This window comes from Galeopterus variegatus, unplaced genomic scaffold, assembly GCF_000696425.1.
Source record: "Galeopterus variegatus unplaced genomic scaffold, G_variegatus-3.0.2 Scaffold8299, whole genome shotgun sequence".
Lineage (NCBI taxonomy): Eukaryota > Metazoa > Chordata > Mammalia > Dermoptera > Cynocephalidae > Galeopterus > Galeopterus variegatus.
In genome coordinates this window covers 95,790-109,336 of record NW_007734410.1, presented here as the reverse complement: position 1 = coordinate 109,336, position 13,547 = coordinate 95,790, and the positions used below count along the sequence as shown (strand labels likewise).

Here is a 13,547-nt window from a genome sequence, read left to right as displayed (position 1 = left end):
TATGTGGGATCCGAACCCTTGGCGGGAGCGCCACCGTGCTCCCAAGCGGCGCACTGTAGCAGTGTGCCACCGGGCCGGCCCTACTTTTTCACTCTTTATGTGGCCAGGCTGAAAGTTTTCTAATTTTTTACCCTCTGGTTCCCTTTTAATTATAAAATCTGCCTTTACACCATGCCTTTGCTGCCATAACCCAGAGTAAGCTGTTAGAAGTAGCCACACAGCTGCTCAGATGCTATACTGCTTGTAAATTTCTTCCACCCAGTACCCTGGATCATAACTCTTAAGTTATGCCTTCCATAAAGCCCTCCAGCATGGACACAATTCATCTGAGTTCTTTGCCAGTTCGTAACAAGGACTTTGCTTTAATTTCCAATAATCTCATCCTCATTTACATCTGAGACCTCTTCAGAATGGCTTTTACTGTCCATCTCTCTATCAGCATACTGGTCACAATTTAACCAGTCTCTAAGACATTCCAGAATTTCCCTGATCTTCATACCTTCTAAGTCTTCATGAGAATCTAGGCTTTTTCTAGCCTGTTCCTCCAAATTCTCCCAGCCTCTACCCATTACCCAGTTCCAAAGCCACTTCTACATTTTCAGGTATTTATTATCAGCAATACCTCATTTCTTGGTACCAATTTTCTGTATTAGTCCATTTCTGTTGCTTATTTCAGACTTCCTGAAACTTGCTAATTTATAAGAAAATGAAATTTGTTTCTTGCAGTTTTGGAGGCTGGGAAGCCTACAGTCCAGGGAGTGTACCTGGTGAGGGCCTCCTTCTTCATGGGGAGTCTCTACAGAGTCCTGTGTTGACCAGGGTATCACATCGTGAGAATGGCGTGAGCAAGAGAGTCAACATGCTCACTTGCTATCTTTATAAAGCCATCAGAACCACTCCCTGAGAACCCTTGAAACCTTTAACCCATTATTCCATGACTGGATTGATCCATTCATGGGGCCCAGTCCTCACAATCTAATCACTTCTTACAGGCCCCACCTTTCAAATACCATAATCATATTCCCCACCCTCTTAACACTGTTACAACCAGGGGTCAAGCTTCAGTGAATTTTGGATAGACATTCAATCCACAGCAAGAACATAAACTTTTAGTCCAATAAGATATTATTCTATCGTACAACCAATATTTATTAAGTTTATCTTGGGGCCGGCCTGGTGGCGCACTGCTGTAGTGCGCCGCTTGGGAAGCGCGGTGGCGCTCCCGCCGAGGGTTCGGATCCCACATACAGACCGGCGGGAGCAACACCGAGGGTTGCGATCCCGTGGCCGGTCCCGGTCCGGTACGGGCGCGACACTGAGGGTTGCGATCCGTTGCCGGTCACGAAAAAAAGACAAAAAGGAAAAAAAAAAAAGTTTATCTAGTTATATACCATTTTCAGTGCTCTTCATTTATGTCCAAGCTTCTACCTGAGTCATTTTCCTTCTGCTTAAAAGATACTTTTTCTTATTCCATTTAGAGCAGGGCTGCTGTTGAACAATTATCTCATTTTGTTTATTCGAAACTATATTTATTTCACCTCATTCTTGAAGGATATTTCTGCTGCATATAGAATGCTAGCTGTTATTTTCCTTCAATATTTGAAAGATATTGTTCTATTGTCTTTGGATTTCCATTGTTTCTCTTAAGAAGTCAGCATAAAGTCTAATTATTGCCCTTTTGAAGGTAATTGTCTTCTTTTCTCTGTTGTTAAAATCTTCTCTGTGTATTTCATTCTTAGAAGCTTTGCTATATTTATGCAAAGTAACAATTTTCTTTTTATTTAGCTGCTTGGGTTTTATCAAACTTTTAAAATCTGTGGTTTGGTATCTTTCATCAGCTTTGGAAAAATCTCAGTCACCAACTCTTCAAATATAGCAGTGTCCCATTCTTTCTCTCCTCTCTTTCTGAAACTCTAACTAAACATATGTTAGAATCTTTAACTGTATCCTGTATATCTTTTATTCTTGTTTCTTATTTTTCCATACTTTTTTTCTCCTGTGCTATAGTCTGAATATTTTCTTCTGATCTATCTTCCTTGTTACTAATTCCCTCTTCAGCTTTTCCAATTTGCTGTTAAACCCATCTGTTTAGTTCTTAACTTTGGCTTTTGTATTTTTCCAATTATAGGATTTCTTTTTATTTATGTATAAGAATGTACATATAAATATAAATGTAAATATATAAATAAAATAGACATATAGTTTTGGGTTTTCTGATGAAAATCTCAATCTTATTTTTTTAACTCCTCCAACATAGTCAGTATATTTATTTTAAAGTCTGTATCTGATAACTCAGTAATCTGGAGTCTTCCCTGGTCTGTTTCTATTATTTGTTGTGTATATATATATTTTTTCCCATGTTACTTTACCTTTCATGTGTCTAATATTTTCTATACTATATATTGTGTGTTGGACATGGTAAGTGCCAAATTGTATAAATAATTTACGGCCCAGGATGATGCATCTTTCTTCAGAAAGGATCTCTGTTTCCTTCTCCCAGGTACCTGGGGGCACTAGCAATCTTTGATCAACTTTATACAGATCCAGGAATTGTGAAGATTTTCATCTGAGAAACAGTCCCTTTCCTGCCCACAGTAGGAGGGTTGGTCCAAATTACCTAGATTGCCTTTACAGGAAGCACAAACTCCTCATTGCAATCAATAAAAACATCGAATATGGTAGTGTCTTTTTTTCTTTATGAAAAAGCTATTATTATATTGATGATGTTTTAGGCTCAGCATCTTACAATCACTTTCTGTCATAGGCAATCTCTGAGATGGTTCCTGATGTTACCCACATCCTGGCAATCACACCCTCATGCAATCCCTTCCCCTTGATTGTGGGTTAGACATAGTGACTCCCTTCTAATGAATAGAATACAGCAAAACTTATGAGATGTCATTTCTAATATTAAGTTACAAAGAGATTGTGACTTCCATCTGGGCCATTCTCTCTTGTTTTCTTACTTGCTCACTCTGAAGGAAGCCAGCTGCCATATCACAAACTGCCCTATGGAGAAGTCCACACAGCAAGCAGGCGAGACAGGTCGCTGGCCAACAGCCAGCAAGGAACTGAAGCCCTCAGACCACAGTTCACAGGGACTGAATCTTGCCCAAACCAAATGAATGAGCTTGTAAGTGGATCTTCCCGTCCTTGAGCCTTGAGATGACTGTAGCCCTGGCCAACACCTTAACTGCAGCTGTTACAGATTGAATTGGTTCTCCCCAAAATCCGTGTTTTAGAAACTTGTGACAGTGTTAAGAGGGTGGGAAATCCTATTATGGTAATTGAAAGGAGCCTTGAAGAGGCACCTTAACTGCAGCTGTTACAGATTGAATTGGTTCTCCCCAAAATCCGTGTTTTAGAAACTTAACCCCCATTGTGACAGTGTTAGGAGGGTGGGAAATCCTATTATGGTAATTGAAAGGAGCCTTGAAGAGGCGGTTAGATTGTGAGGACCATGCCCTAGTTAAGGGAATAATAAGTTGATGGTTTAATGGAGGTCACGGGCATGGTTCTGAGGGCTTTAAAAGGAGAGTGCATGAAGAGCTCTCTCTCTCTCTGCTCTGCCATTCTGCCATGTGAGACCCCTGCATCACTGTCACTACCAACAAGGTCTTCACCAGGTGTATTCCCCAGACTTTGGACTTCCCAGCCTCTGAAATTGTAAGCAATAAATATCGTTTCTTTACAAATTACCCAATTCCAGGTATTTTGCTATAAGCAACAGGAATGGACTAATACAACAGCCTTGTGAGAAGCCCTAAGCCAGAGGTACTATTGGGTCAAGCTCAGATTACTGACCCCCAGAAATTGTGAGATAATAAGTGCTTATTGTTTTAGGACTAAGTTTTAGAGTGATTTGTTATGTAACAATAGATAATGATTACACCTCCCATTCTCTTTTGAATGTACCCCAGTCAGATTTTCTTCCCCATCACTCTGCTGAAACTATTTGTCAAGATCCAACTATCATAAAAAATATAAATTATTGGCCAAAAATAATGCTGGTAGAATATTGTGTCAAAACAGCCAAACGGCAAAGTAATTTGGCAATATCTATTAATATTTCAAATACATATATCTTTTGACCCAGCCATCCTCTTTCTGTTCCATAGATTCCATAGAAGTAAAAGCATCAATATGCAAAGTTATACATTCAAAATCGTTATTGCAACATTTTTTTTAATAGCCCTAAACTGGAAACATATTGTGTCCATCATTAAGAAAATGTCTGAATAAACTATGGTAAAGACCTTAAAAGAATGTAATAGAACTATAACAAATGACTTGGAGTAATTTCTACAAAGTATTGTTGAATAAAGAAAAAATATAGTAATACATAGGACGTGATCCCACAATGAACAAAACATACTCTGTGTGTGTGTGAGCATGTGTGTTCAACAATACACTTAATGAACTCAACTTGGTAAGCTTATTTATTTAAACAACTTTGTTCTTTCTCCTAGCTGTTCTCTTCAAACCTTTCTGTAAACTAATTCTTCCCTATCCCTTAGATGAAATCTCAGGCATTTCCCATAACTTTTCAGTCAATCCCAGGTAACAAATAAGTCCCCTGGGCACGTTCAGATCCAAGAAATACATCCTTTAATTAAAACACCCAGTCCACTGTATTAATCAAAACTCTGTGCTTTATTCAGAGCTAAAGCTGACACCAACCTCTTTTCTCCACCCTGAATCCCCAGGCTGGTTTCAGGCTTGTAAGACTGCAAGGGAAAGGAACTCAATCACCTTCATTTGTCTTTGCCAGTCTTGTTCTCAACTCCTGCTCCCCCAAGTCTCATTACATTGGGCTACTTTGGACTCTTCCAGATTTGGGTGAAAGGTGGAGGAAAGGGGGAGGTGAAGAAAGAGGGGGAAAGGGAAGGGATAGAAAAGATCTTTTTAACAGGTGTAGATATAATCCAATGCTGGTGCCCTCTGGAGCAGCAGATACCCACTGCTGATTTTTATCTCATTGGCGAGCTTTTGGGAGTTCCAGGGAGATACACAACGAGGACTCTGACTGCTGCTTCCTTGTGGGGCCTCCCCTCCAGCCTCGGTATCCAGGCTGTATCCTACTTCTGTACAAAGTCCATCCCCTCCAGGGGTGTCTCACAGGCTGATTTCAAAATTGCAAGATCCAAAATGACTCAGAGCCAACTCCCTCCTACCTCAGGTCCCCAGGAAAATCTCTTGTATCCTTGGCTACTCCCAATACATCCTCTTTCTTTTCCTACCCTCTCACCTTGGACCAGAGCCCCTACAGATTCTCATACCCATCCATGTGCTGCCCAAATTTCAGGGGACACTTTCTCTGAAGCCCCTGGAGATGACTGGAGGTGGACAAATCACACTCTCTCCAAAGAAATTCTTCCTTTCTTTCTCTTTGACATCATAACTCTTTAATAACCTCCAGGTGATGGGCTAAGTTTTGACAGATGAACTAGATTCTGGAGATACTTAATACCTACCATCAGCCTTTAAAGCTTCAGCCAAAATTCAGACAGAGTCATGTTTTAGCAACCTGTTCCAGATCTATATGTATATAAATCTTTGTAGAATGTGTATGTATAAGACGTATGGAGAAAAAATATTAAAGGATGCACCCTAGGTTATCATGGACTCCTAGTGGGAGTTTACTTATTGTCTGTCTCTTCACTGGAATGAAAGCTTCAAGTGATGAGGAGGAAAGAGGTCAAGGGTGAGGTAAGGGGGCCAAACAAAAAAGTAAAAGAAAACAAGAGATTGCACTAAAAGAAAGCAAACACATGATCGTAAGTAGGTATTTTAAAATATGAAGTAATAGTGCTGATAACATCAAAGTCAGGGTTCGATCTCTGTACCAGCCAGCTGAGAGAGAAAAAAAAAAAAAGATATGAAGTGAAAAGTAATTTTTAACATGATCAGTGACCTCCATCTTACCACATCCAATGGTCAATTCTCAGTCTTCACCTTACTTGACCTCACTGATCTCTTAGAAGCATTTGACATGATTGTTCCCTTGCGTGCAACACTGTCCTCACTTGGCTTGCAAGATGCCATACTCTCCTAATCTTCTGCATACCTCTTTGCAATGTTCTTTTTCAGTCTTTTTCACCAGTTTCTCCTCTAAATAGCAGAGTGCCCCGGGCACTTTCTGTCTACATTCATCTTCTCTGTCTACACTTACTCCCTACTTGTTCTCATCTAGTCTATGGCTTTAATGACACTCCATATACTGATTTATATCTCGTCCATATTTATATCTCTAATTCCAACCTTTCCCATCAGGTACAGACTGTTATTTTCCATCTCTCCCTCAACAACTAATAGGCTTCTCAAAACTAACATAATCAAAACAGAACTCTTAATCTCCCACCTGCTAAGTCCTCCTAAGTCTAGAAATGGCAAAATCATTCCCTCAACCACTTAAGTCAATGTTCTGGGAGTTATCCTTGATTCCTCCTCAGCAACTTCTGCTGGTTCTGCCTTCAAAATGGGTCTCCAGTCCCATCTCCACAGCTACCACTGGCCCAGCCACCATCATCTCTTCCTTAAACTACCTGGATACCCTCCTAATTGGTGTCTGTACTTTCATTCTTGCCCCCTTTTGCTCCACACAGCAGCCTGTGATTATTTTTAAAAAATAGACTAGATCATGTCAACACCCTGCTCAGAACCATCTGATGGCTTTTTGACTAGCTGATTTCCTAGTCAATGTCAATTTCCCACCCCCTTCTTGGGAAAAGTAATTTGCAAAGCTACAATCTACATTTCCCAGATTCCCTTGCAATTAGGGAGGCCATGTGACCCAGTTCTAACCAATGAGTCAGAAGGAGAAATCACCGGATATGTACTCTAAGAAAGCCACTGATAAAAGGGGACACTGTAGTGCTGTATATCCTTTGACTTTTGTTCCTCTCCTCTGCTTCTGCCCTGAAAGCAAATACTCAGAGGTAGAAAAGCCATGTTAAATATGGCAGGACAGGGGCCGGCCTGTGGCTCACTTGGGAGGGTGTGGTGCTTAGAACACCAAGGCCAAGTGTTCGGATCCCTATACAGGGATGGCCGGTTGGCTCACTTGGGAGAGCCTGGTGCTGACAACACCAAGTCAAGGGTTAAGATCCCCTTACCGGTCATCTTTAAAAAAAAAAAAAGGAAAGGAAAGGAAGAGAGAAGGGATCTTGTTCCTTGAGCAGCCACACCAGCCCTTGAATGCCCATCCCTAGATTCTTTGTTATATGAGAAAAAATAAATCCCTTATTTGGTAACAGGAGCTTCCCATCACCTTCAGAATAAATTCTCAAAGTTGTACATAATCTCTCCAGCATCCCCTACCCGTCTCTCCCTTATTTTTCCTGCACCAGTCTCATGGGCCCTCTGGGTTGTTCTTTGAACAGTCCAAGTTAATTCCCTCCTCAGCATCCTTGCCCTTGCTGTTCTGTCTGAAATCCTCTTCCCCAAGATTTTTCACGTGGTTTGTTTGACCCCTCTCTTTATTCAGCTTTCTGCTTTAATGTCACCCCTGCACGAAGACTTTTCCTCGACCATTCCATCCAAAACTGTCTCCAGCACTCTCTTTAACTCTTTAGTAGTTTATTTTTATTCGCAGCACATACCACTGTCTAAAATTGTCTCTGAGAATATGTTATCTTTTTACTTGTTTACTTAATATCTATCTACTGGAATGAAAGCTTCAAAAGGTACTAGCACATGCCCAGTACTTAGAAGCATGTGCTTGGTATAAAATAGTCATTCAAAAGATATTTATTTAGTCAATCAATTAATGACATTTTGAAATTGAAGACTCTTCCTTACTATTCACTGAGCAGTTCTTTGCCATACAAAGACATGTAATTATTCCACCAAAAGTTAGATTTGATAGTGGGTTTACGTGGGGATTCTTTGTCATACTAGCCCTTTTGGGGGCTATATTTTGTATTGGCACTCTTGGCAAGTAGACACTTCATTCTTGGCTGTATCCGAAATTCCGGCTCGACTCCGTAATTTAAGGCTGACCTAATGACTGAATTCAGCAGCAGTGTTTCCAGACACCTGCACTAATTAAACGATGCCAACGCATCATCTTTTTGGTTTTTCCCAGACCATCAAAATGATGGTGCGTGGTGAATCCCTTTACAGAGGCTAGACACTCGTTTTTTCCTGACTTTTTCTAGGCCGGGCGAGAGCTGTGATAAATCCGTTCCAAACGTGGACGTATCATGGCAGATATGAGTCCTAAGGCCTGGTTCCAAGCCCAGCTCACAGCTATATGGCCTGTTGGAGCTCTCAGGGTTATTGGGAGGTAGATTAGGGCCCGGCAATTCTGCCCCCTCCCGGAGTCTCACTTTCTGCGATTCGACAAAGAGAGGCTCGACTTGCGACCCTGCGTCCGCAGCCCCAGGTGTGTGGCTCCCCTCCTGCCCTCTACGGGTCCCTCTCACGCCCACTTCCCGCCCGGCGAGCCAGGAACTGGTCGAGTCCCGTCGGCCCCTGCGGGCCCCTCCCCGTCGCCATGGAAACGGAGGCAGCCAATCAGCGCGGCGGCTTGCGCTCCGCCCTGACGACGCGCAGGCTCCAGCAGCGTCGGGTGGGCTCGGCGGGCTCCCGGGCAGGGGACTGCGATGCTGAAGGCCAAGATCCTCTTCGTGGGGCCCTGCCAGGTGAGGCCGGGCCCGGCGCGGCGGCGGGAGCACCGAGCGGAGGCCGCGGGACGCGGGCGGGGGTGCCCCCCGGGTCTGTGCGTTGCGCCGGGAGCCCCCGGGAGGCGGGAACACGGTCCGACCGCTCCCACTCCGGCGGGCACCGCTGGATTTGCAGGGATCTCCGCGCTTCCAGACCCGGGTCCCAGCCCCCGCCTGAAGGAGGCTGTGGGGGCGAACCCGTGTTGCCGAGGTCTGCAGGAGGCCCAGGGTAGTGAGTGGCATCACCGGAACCAGAGCCTAGGTCTGGTGACTCTCTTTGCCCGCGAGGTCGTTCCTGATGGTTGTGTCTGTGAGATGAGAGAAAACTGAATTATTATATGGCCTTGGAACAACTCGCAATTAACGTGTGTGTGGTGGTGGTGGTAGGGGAGATTAAATCTCCATGTGTACTTCACACCATACACAAAAATAAAATTCAGGTGGACTAAAGCTAAACGTGTGAAAACAGCAACAACAGCCGTAGAAGTAGTAGATGAATATTCTCCAACTTCAGCGTGCGTCAGAATCACCTGGAGAGCTTTTGAAACACAAATTGTTGGGTCCCACCCCAGAGTTTTGATTCAATAGGTCTTGGAAGTACCTGAGAATTTGCATTTTACTGATACTGTTGGTCCACACACGTTGAGAACAGTGGTAGATGAGTATATGGAAAGATATGTTTTTAATCTTGAGATAGGGAAGGTCTTCTTAAGCACAGCACAAAAATGAAGACTTAAAAGAAATGACAGTGAAGTTGACGCTTGGCGAAAGTATTGGCAAAATAAATTACAAAGAAAGGATTAATAGAATACACAAGGAAACTAAAAATCAGTAAAGAGAAATAATTCAATAGAAAATCAAACATAGGCTCTGCACACGAAATAAAATTGCCCAATAAGTATGAGAAGATGCTCAACCTCACAATTACAGGAACACAAATCAAGACAAAAAGATGATACTTGTTTGCCCTCAGATTGGATGGGAAAAGTTTAAGACTGATAACACACAGTGTTAGGATGCATGTAGGGAGATGGGTATTCTGGGATTTTGTCGGTGAGACTATAAATTAAGAACAGTTTTTTGGAGATCAAAGTATTATAATTTAAAATGTGCATAGCTTTTACTGGAGCAATTACATTTCTCAGAATCGACTGTAGCTAAATGCTTGTCCATGTTCCCAGTGAGTCATGTACAATATTGAACCATTGGAAACACATTAGCCCATCAATAAGAGAATGTCTAGGTAAACTAAGGTACATTCTTACTTTGGAAGACTGCAGCAATTAAAATGAGGCAACTCTGTGTGCACTGACTTTGAGAGCTCTTCCAGACATGAACTTAAGTAGTCAAGAACCAACAATATGTGCAGAATTATGAAAAGCAAAACAAGTACAGTGTTTTAGTCCATTTTGTGCTGCTGTAACAGAATACCTGAGACTGGGTAATGTATAATGAACAGAAGTTTGACTCACTGTTCTGGAGGCTGGAAAGTCCAAGACTGAGGGGCTGCATCTGGCAAGGGCCTTCTTGCTGCGTTATACCATGGTGGAGAGGTGAAAGAGCATGCTCCAGAGAGAGAGAGAAGGGGGGGCAAACATCCTTTTATCAAGAACCCCCTCCTGGGATTACTAATCTACTCCCACAATAACAGCATTAATCCATTCAAGAGGGCCTACCCCCTGTGGCTTAATCACCTCTTAAAAGTCCTACCTCTCAACACCATTGCATTGGGGATTAAGTTTCCAACACATGAATTTTGGGGGACACATTCAAACCATAGCATATAGATATCTCCCTTTTTCTTTTTCTTTTTTTTGTGGAAATTCGCAAACATATACAAAGTGGGAAAGAACGATGAACTCCCAGTATTCGTCCCCAAGCTTCAAGAACAAAATATATTTCTGCATATGTATTTCTCCCCCTCCTTCACTACTCTTCAAACTCACCCATCTTTCTATTCCTTTAACCTGCTATAGCCATTTCTGCCCTAGTACCTTCAAACTAGCTATTTCCTCTGCTGGCTAGCATCCCAGTCATTCAAATCTCACTTTAAACTTCACCTCTTCAGCCTTCCTCACCCATTTCGAAGTCTCTATTTATCATAGCTCTTACCACTACCTCATCTTTTTCTCATTTATTCAATAGCACCTGACACAAGGTAGATACTTAAAAATGTCCTATAAGCCTGACTAACAGGCATTCTTCATTTTCCCGTAAGAACCCCTCCTGCCTCAATAAATTCTGGCTGAGCGTGGTGCTGACAACACCAAGTCAAGGGATGAGATCCCCTTACCGGTCATCTTTTAAAAAAAAAAAAAAAAAAGATGTATTAATTGGAAATGCTGTTCATTCTATTTAATTTAATGATAGTTTTTTGTTGTTGTTGTTTTTTAAAGATGACCGGTAAGGGGATCTTAACCCTTGACTTGGTGTTGTCAGCACCACGCTCCCCCAAGTGAGCTAACCGGCCATCCCTATACAGGGATCCGAACCTGCGGCCTTAGTGTTATCAGCACCACACTCTCCCAAGTGAGCCACAGGCCGGCCCTAATGATACAGTTTTATTCAAGCTCCTAACCTGAGCCTTGGACACCTGTGTTGCCTTCATGACTAGAGCAACTTTTTGAATCAGTTTCCAAAGCACATCATCTTTCTTAGCTCATCTAAGTTGTTAGGAAACAGTACTTTTTGAATCTGTGTATGACACCATTTTTTGAAATGTATTCCAAGCCCCGGGAACTGTTCCTATAACATCAGGCTATTTGCTTTATTCATTCATCCTAAAAATAAATATTCATGACTCCACAACATAACCACTTACTATGTTATTTTTAAGTGATACTTAATTTGTGACACCACATCCTCAGGAAAAATTACTAAAGCAGTGTTGAGCATCCTCCCTATTTTTTCTTTTTCTGTCCAGTTACCTCTGCAAGCCTCCCAAAATGGCATTGATTGAGTCAAGCAGTCAAAATAAAGTAATTGAAAGAGCAGAGCATAATTGGAGAGATTTTTGTAAGGACTTAAGTACGAGAGATTGCCTTCCTTCTGAGGAATAATTTTGGGGGAGGAAAAACACATTTTATATTCAGGCGTATACAGTATTTGTTAAATGAACAATGCAAATGTATAGAAAAGATCTGAAAAACAGATCATGGTTGTTAATTCAGGGAAGGGAATAGGACAGACGCACAGATGGATGGTTTGGGTGTAAGGATCAGGAGGGCTGTTTTGTTGATTTTTTTTTAAATGGGAACGTGTGTTATATAACCTAGAAGGAGAAACAACCCTTTATGAGATTGTGGCACAGCCAGCCGGGAGTCCCCAGACCTGAGACTCTGCTCTGACCTTGATCTGTGTGACTTTGAAGAATCCTTTCCCCTCTCTGAGCCTCAGTGGCTTTATATCTGTGACAGATAGTAGTTTCTCGAAAATGTGGAGAGGAATAGGCAAGCAGAGAAACACACACACTAACAATTTTTTGTTTTTCTTGTTCTCAGATAAGTTAACTGAGCCAACCAGGGAAAGCTAGTTGGGTAAAGTCACCCAGCAGCAGACAGCACTAGAATCTCATGCTTCCTGAATCCCAGACCAGGCCGTACCCACTTCTCTAGAGCAAAGCAGCGAGATGCCAACCAGAGAGATCTCAGGGTGGCCATGGCTTGTACTCCATCACACCTAGTTCCAGGCAGCTATTGGGGGGCTCTTTTATGGCTTACTTTTCTGCTTTTCAGCAAAGACCTTCTTTTATCTGTTTTCATGTTCACAGAGTGGAAAAACTGTTTTGGCCAACTTTCTGACCGAATCTTCCGACATCACTGAATACAACCCAACCCAAGGAGTGAGGTGAGGTCTGACAAATCTGTGTCCCAAACAGTCCCTGACCATCACCCACCCCCTACATCGGGTGTTGTTGGCATTCCAAAAGTATAATATTTCCTAAGTATAGGTGTTGCCGCTGTTGTTTTTATTTTTTAGGATCCTGGAATTTGAGAACCCACATGTTAGCAGCAACAGCAAAGGCGCAGGGTGTGAATTTGAGCTATGGGACTGTGGCGGTGATGTAAAGTAGGTGTTCCTTAAAGAAAGTCTGCTTCATCAAATGACGTAAAATCAGCTGCCCACCAGGCACCATGGAGTTGGGCCTATTGTGTTTCCCAGCATGTCTGAGGAACTTGATAAATTATTTGTCAACATGCATTGCTTTATAAACTTTAGTGATTGGGTGTATTAGTCCATTTTTGTTGCTTATAACAAAATACCTAAAACTGGGTGATTTATAAAGAAAAACGACATTTACTGCTTACAGTTTCTGAGGCTGAGAAGTCCAAAGTCCGTCTGGTGGTGGTGACAGTGATTCAGGGGTCTCATCTTGAAGATAATGGAAGCAGAGAGAGCAGAGCAAGAGCAAGAGACAGACTCTCCCCTTTTAAAGCCCTCAGAACCACACCCCTGACCACCATTTTTAATCCATTCACTACTGCACGGTCTGACAATCCAATCACCTCTTCAAGGCTCCACTTTGCAAGGATCTCCCACCCTCTTAACAGTCACATTGGGGGCTAAGTTTCTTCTTTTTTTTTTTTTTAAGATGACCAGTAAGGGGATCTTAACCCTTGACTTGGTGTTGTCAGCACCACACTCTCCCAAGTGAGCCACAGGCCGGCCCAAATTCCAAATTCCAGCCCTCTAAGATGTTCTTTTTAAGTCAACAGTTAGAAAGCAGAGTGACCTGGGCCGGCCCATGGCTCACTTGGGAGAGTGTGGTGCTGACAACACCAAGTCAAGGGTTAAGATCCCCTTACTGGTCATCTTAAAAAAAAAAAAAAGAAGAAGAAACTTAGCCCCCAATGGGACTGTTAAGAGGGTGGGAGATCCTTG

General features: G+C 42.4%; 1 protein-coding gene across 1 annotated transcript in view; it reads left to right on the top strand.

Annotated features, from left to right (window-relative positions):
• Window positions 1–8,553: 8,553 nt before the first annotated feature.
• The window catches only part of IFT22 (intraflagellar transport 22), an 8,087-nt gene continuing 3,093 nt past the window's right edge, over window positions 8,554–13,547 (top strand). The window contains exons 1-3 of the mRNA XM_008592767.1: window positions 8,554–8,645; window positions 12,436–12,512; window positions 12,645–12,734. Of these exons, the coding sequence (XP_008590989.1) occupies window positions 8,607–8,645; window positions 12,436–12,512; window positions 12,645–12,734 (206 nt within the window). The 5' untranslated portion in view covers window positions 8,554–8,606. The remainder of the gene's footprint in view (window positions 8,646–12,435; window positions 12,513–12,644; window positions 12,735–13,547) is intronic.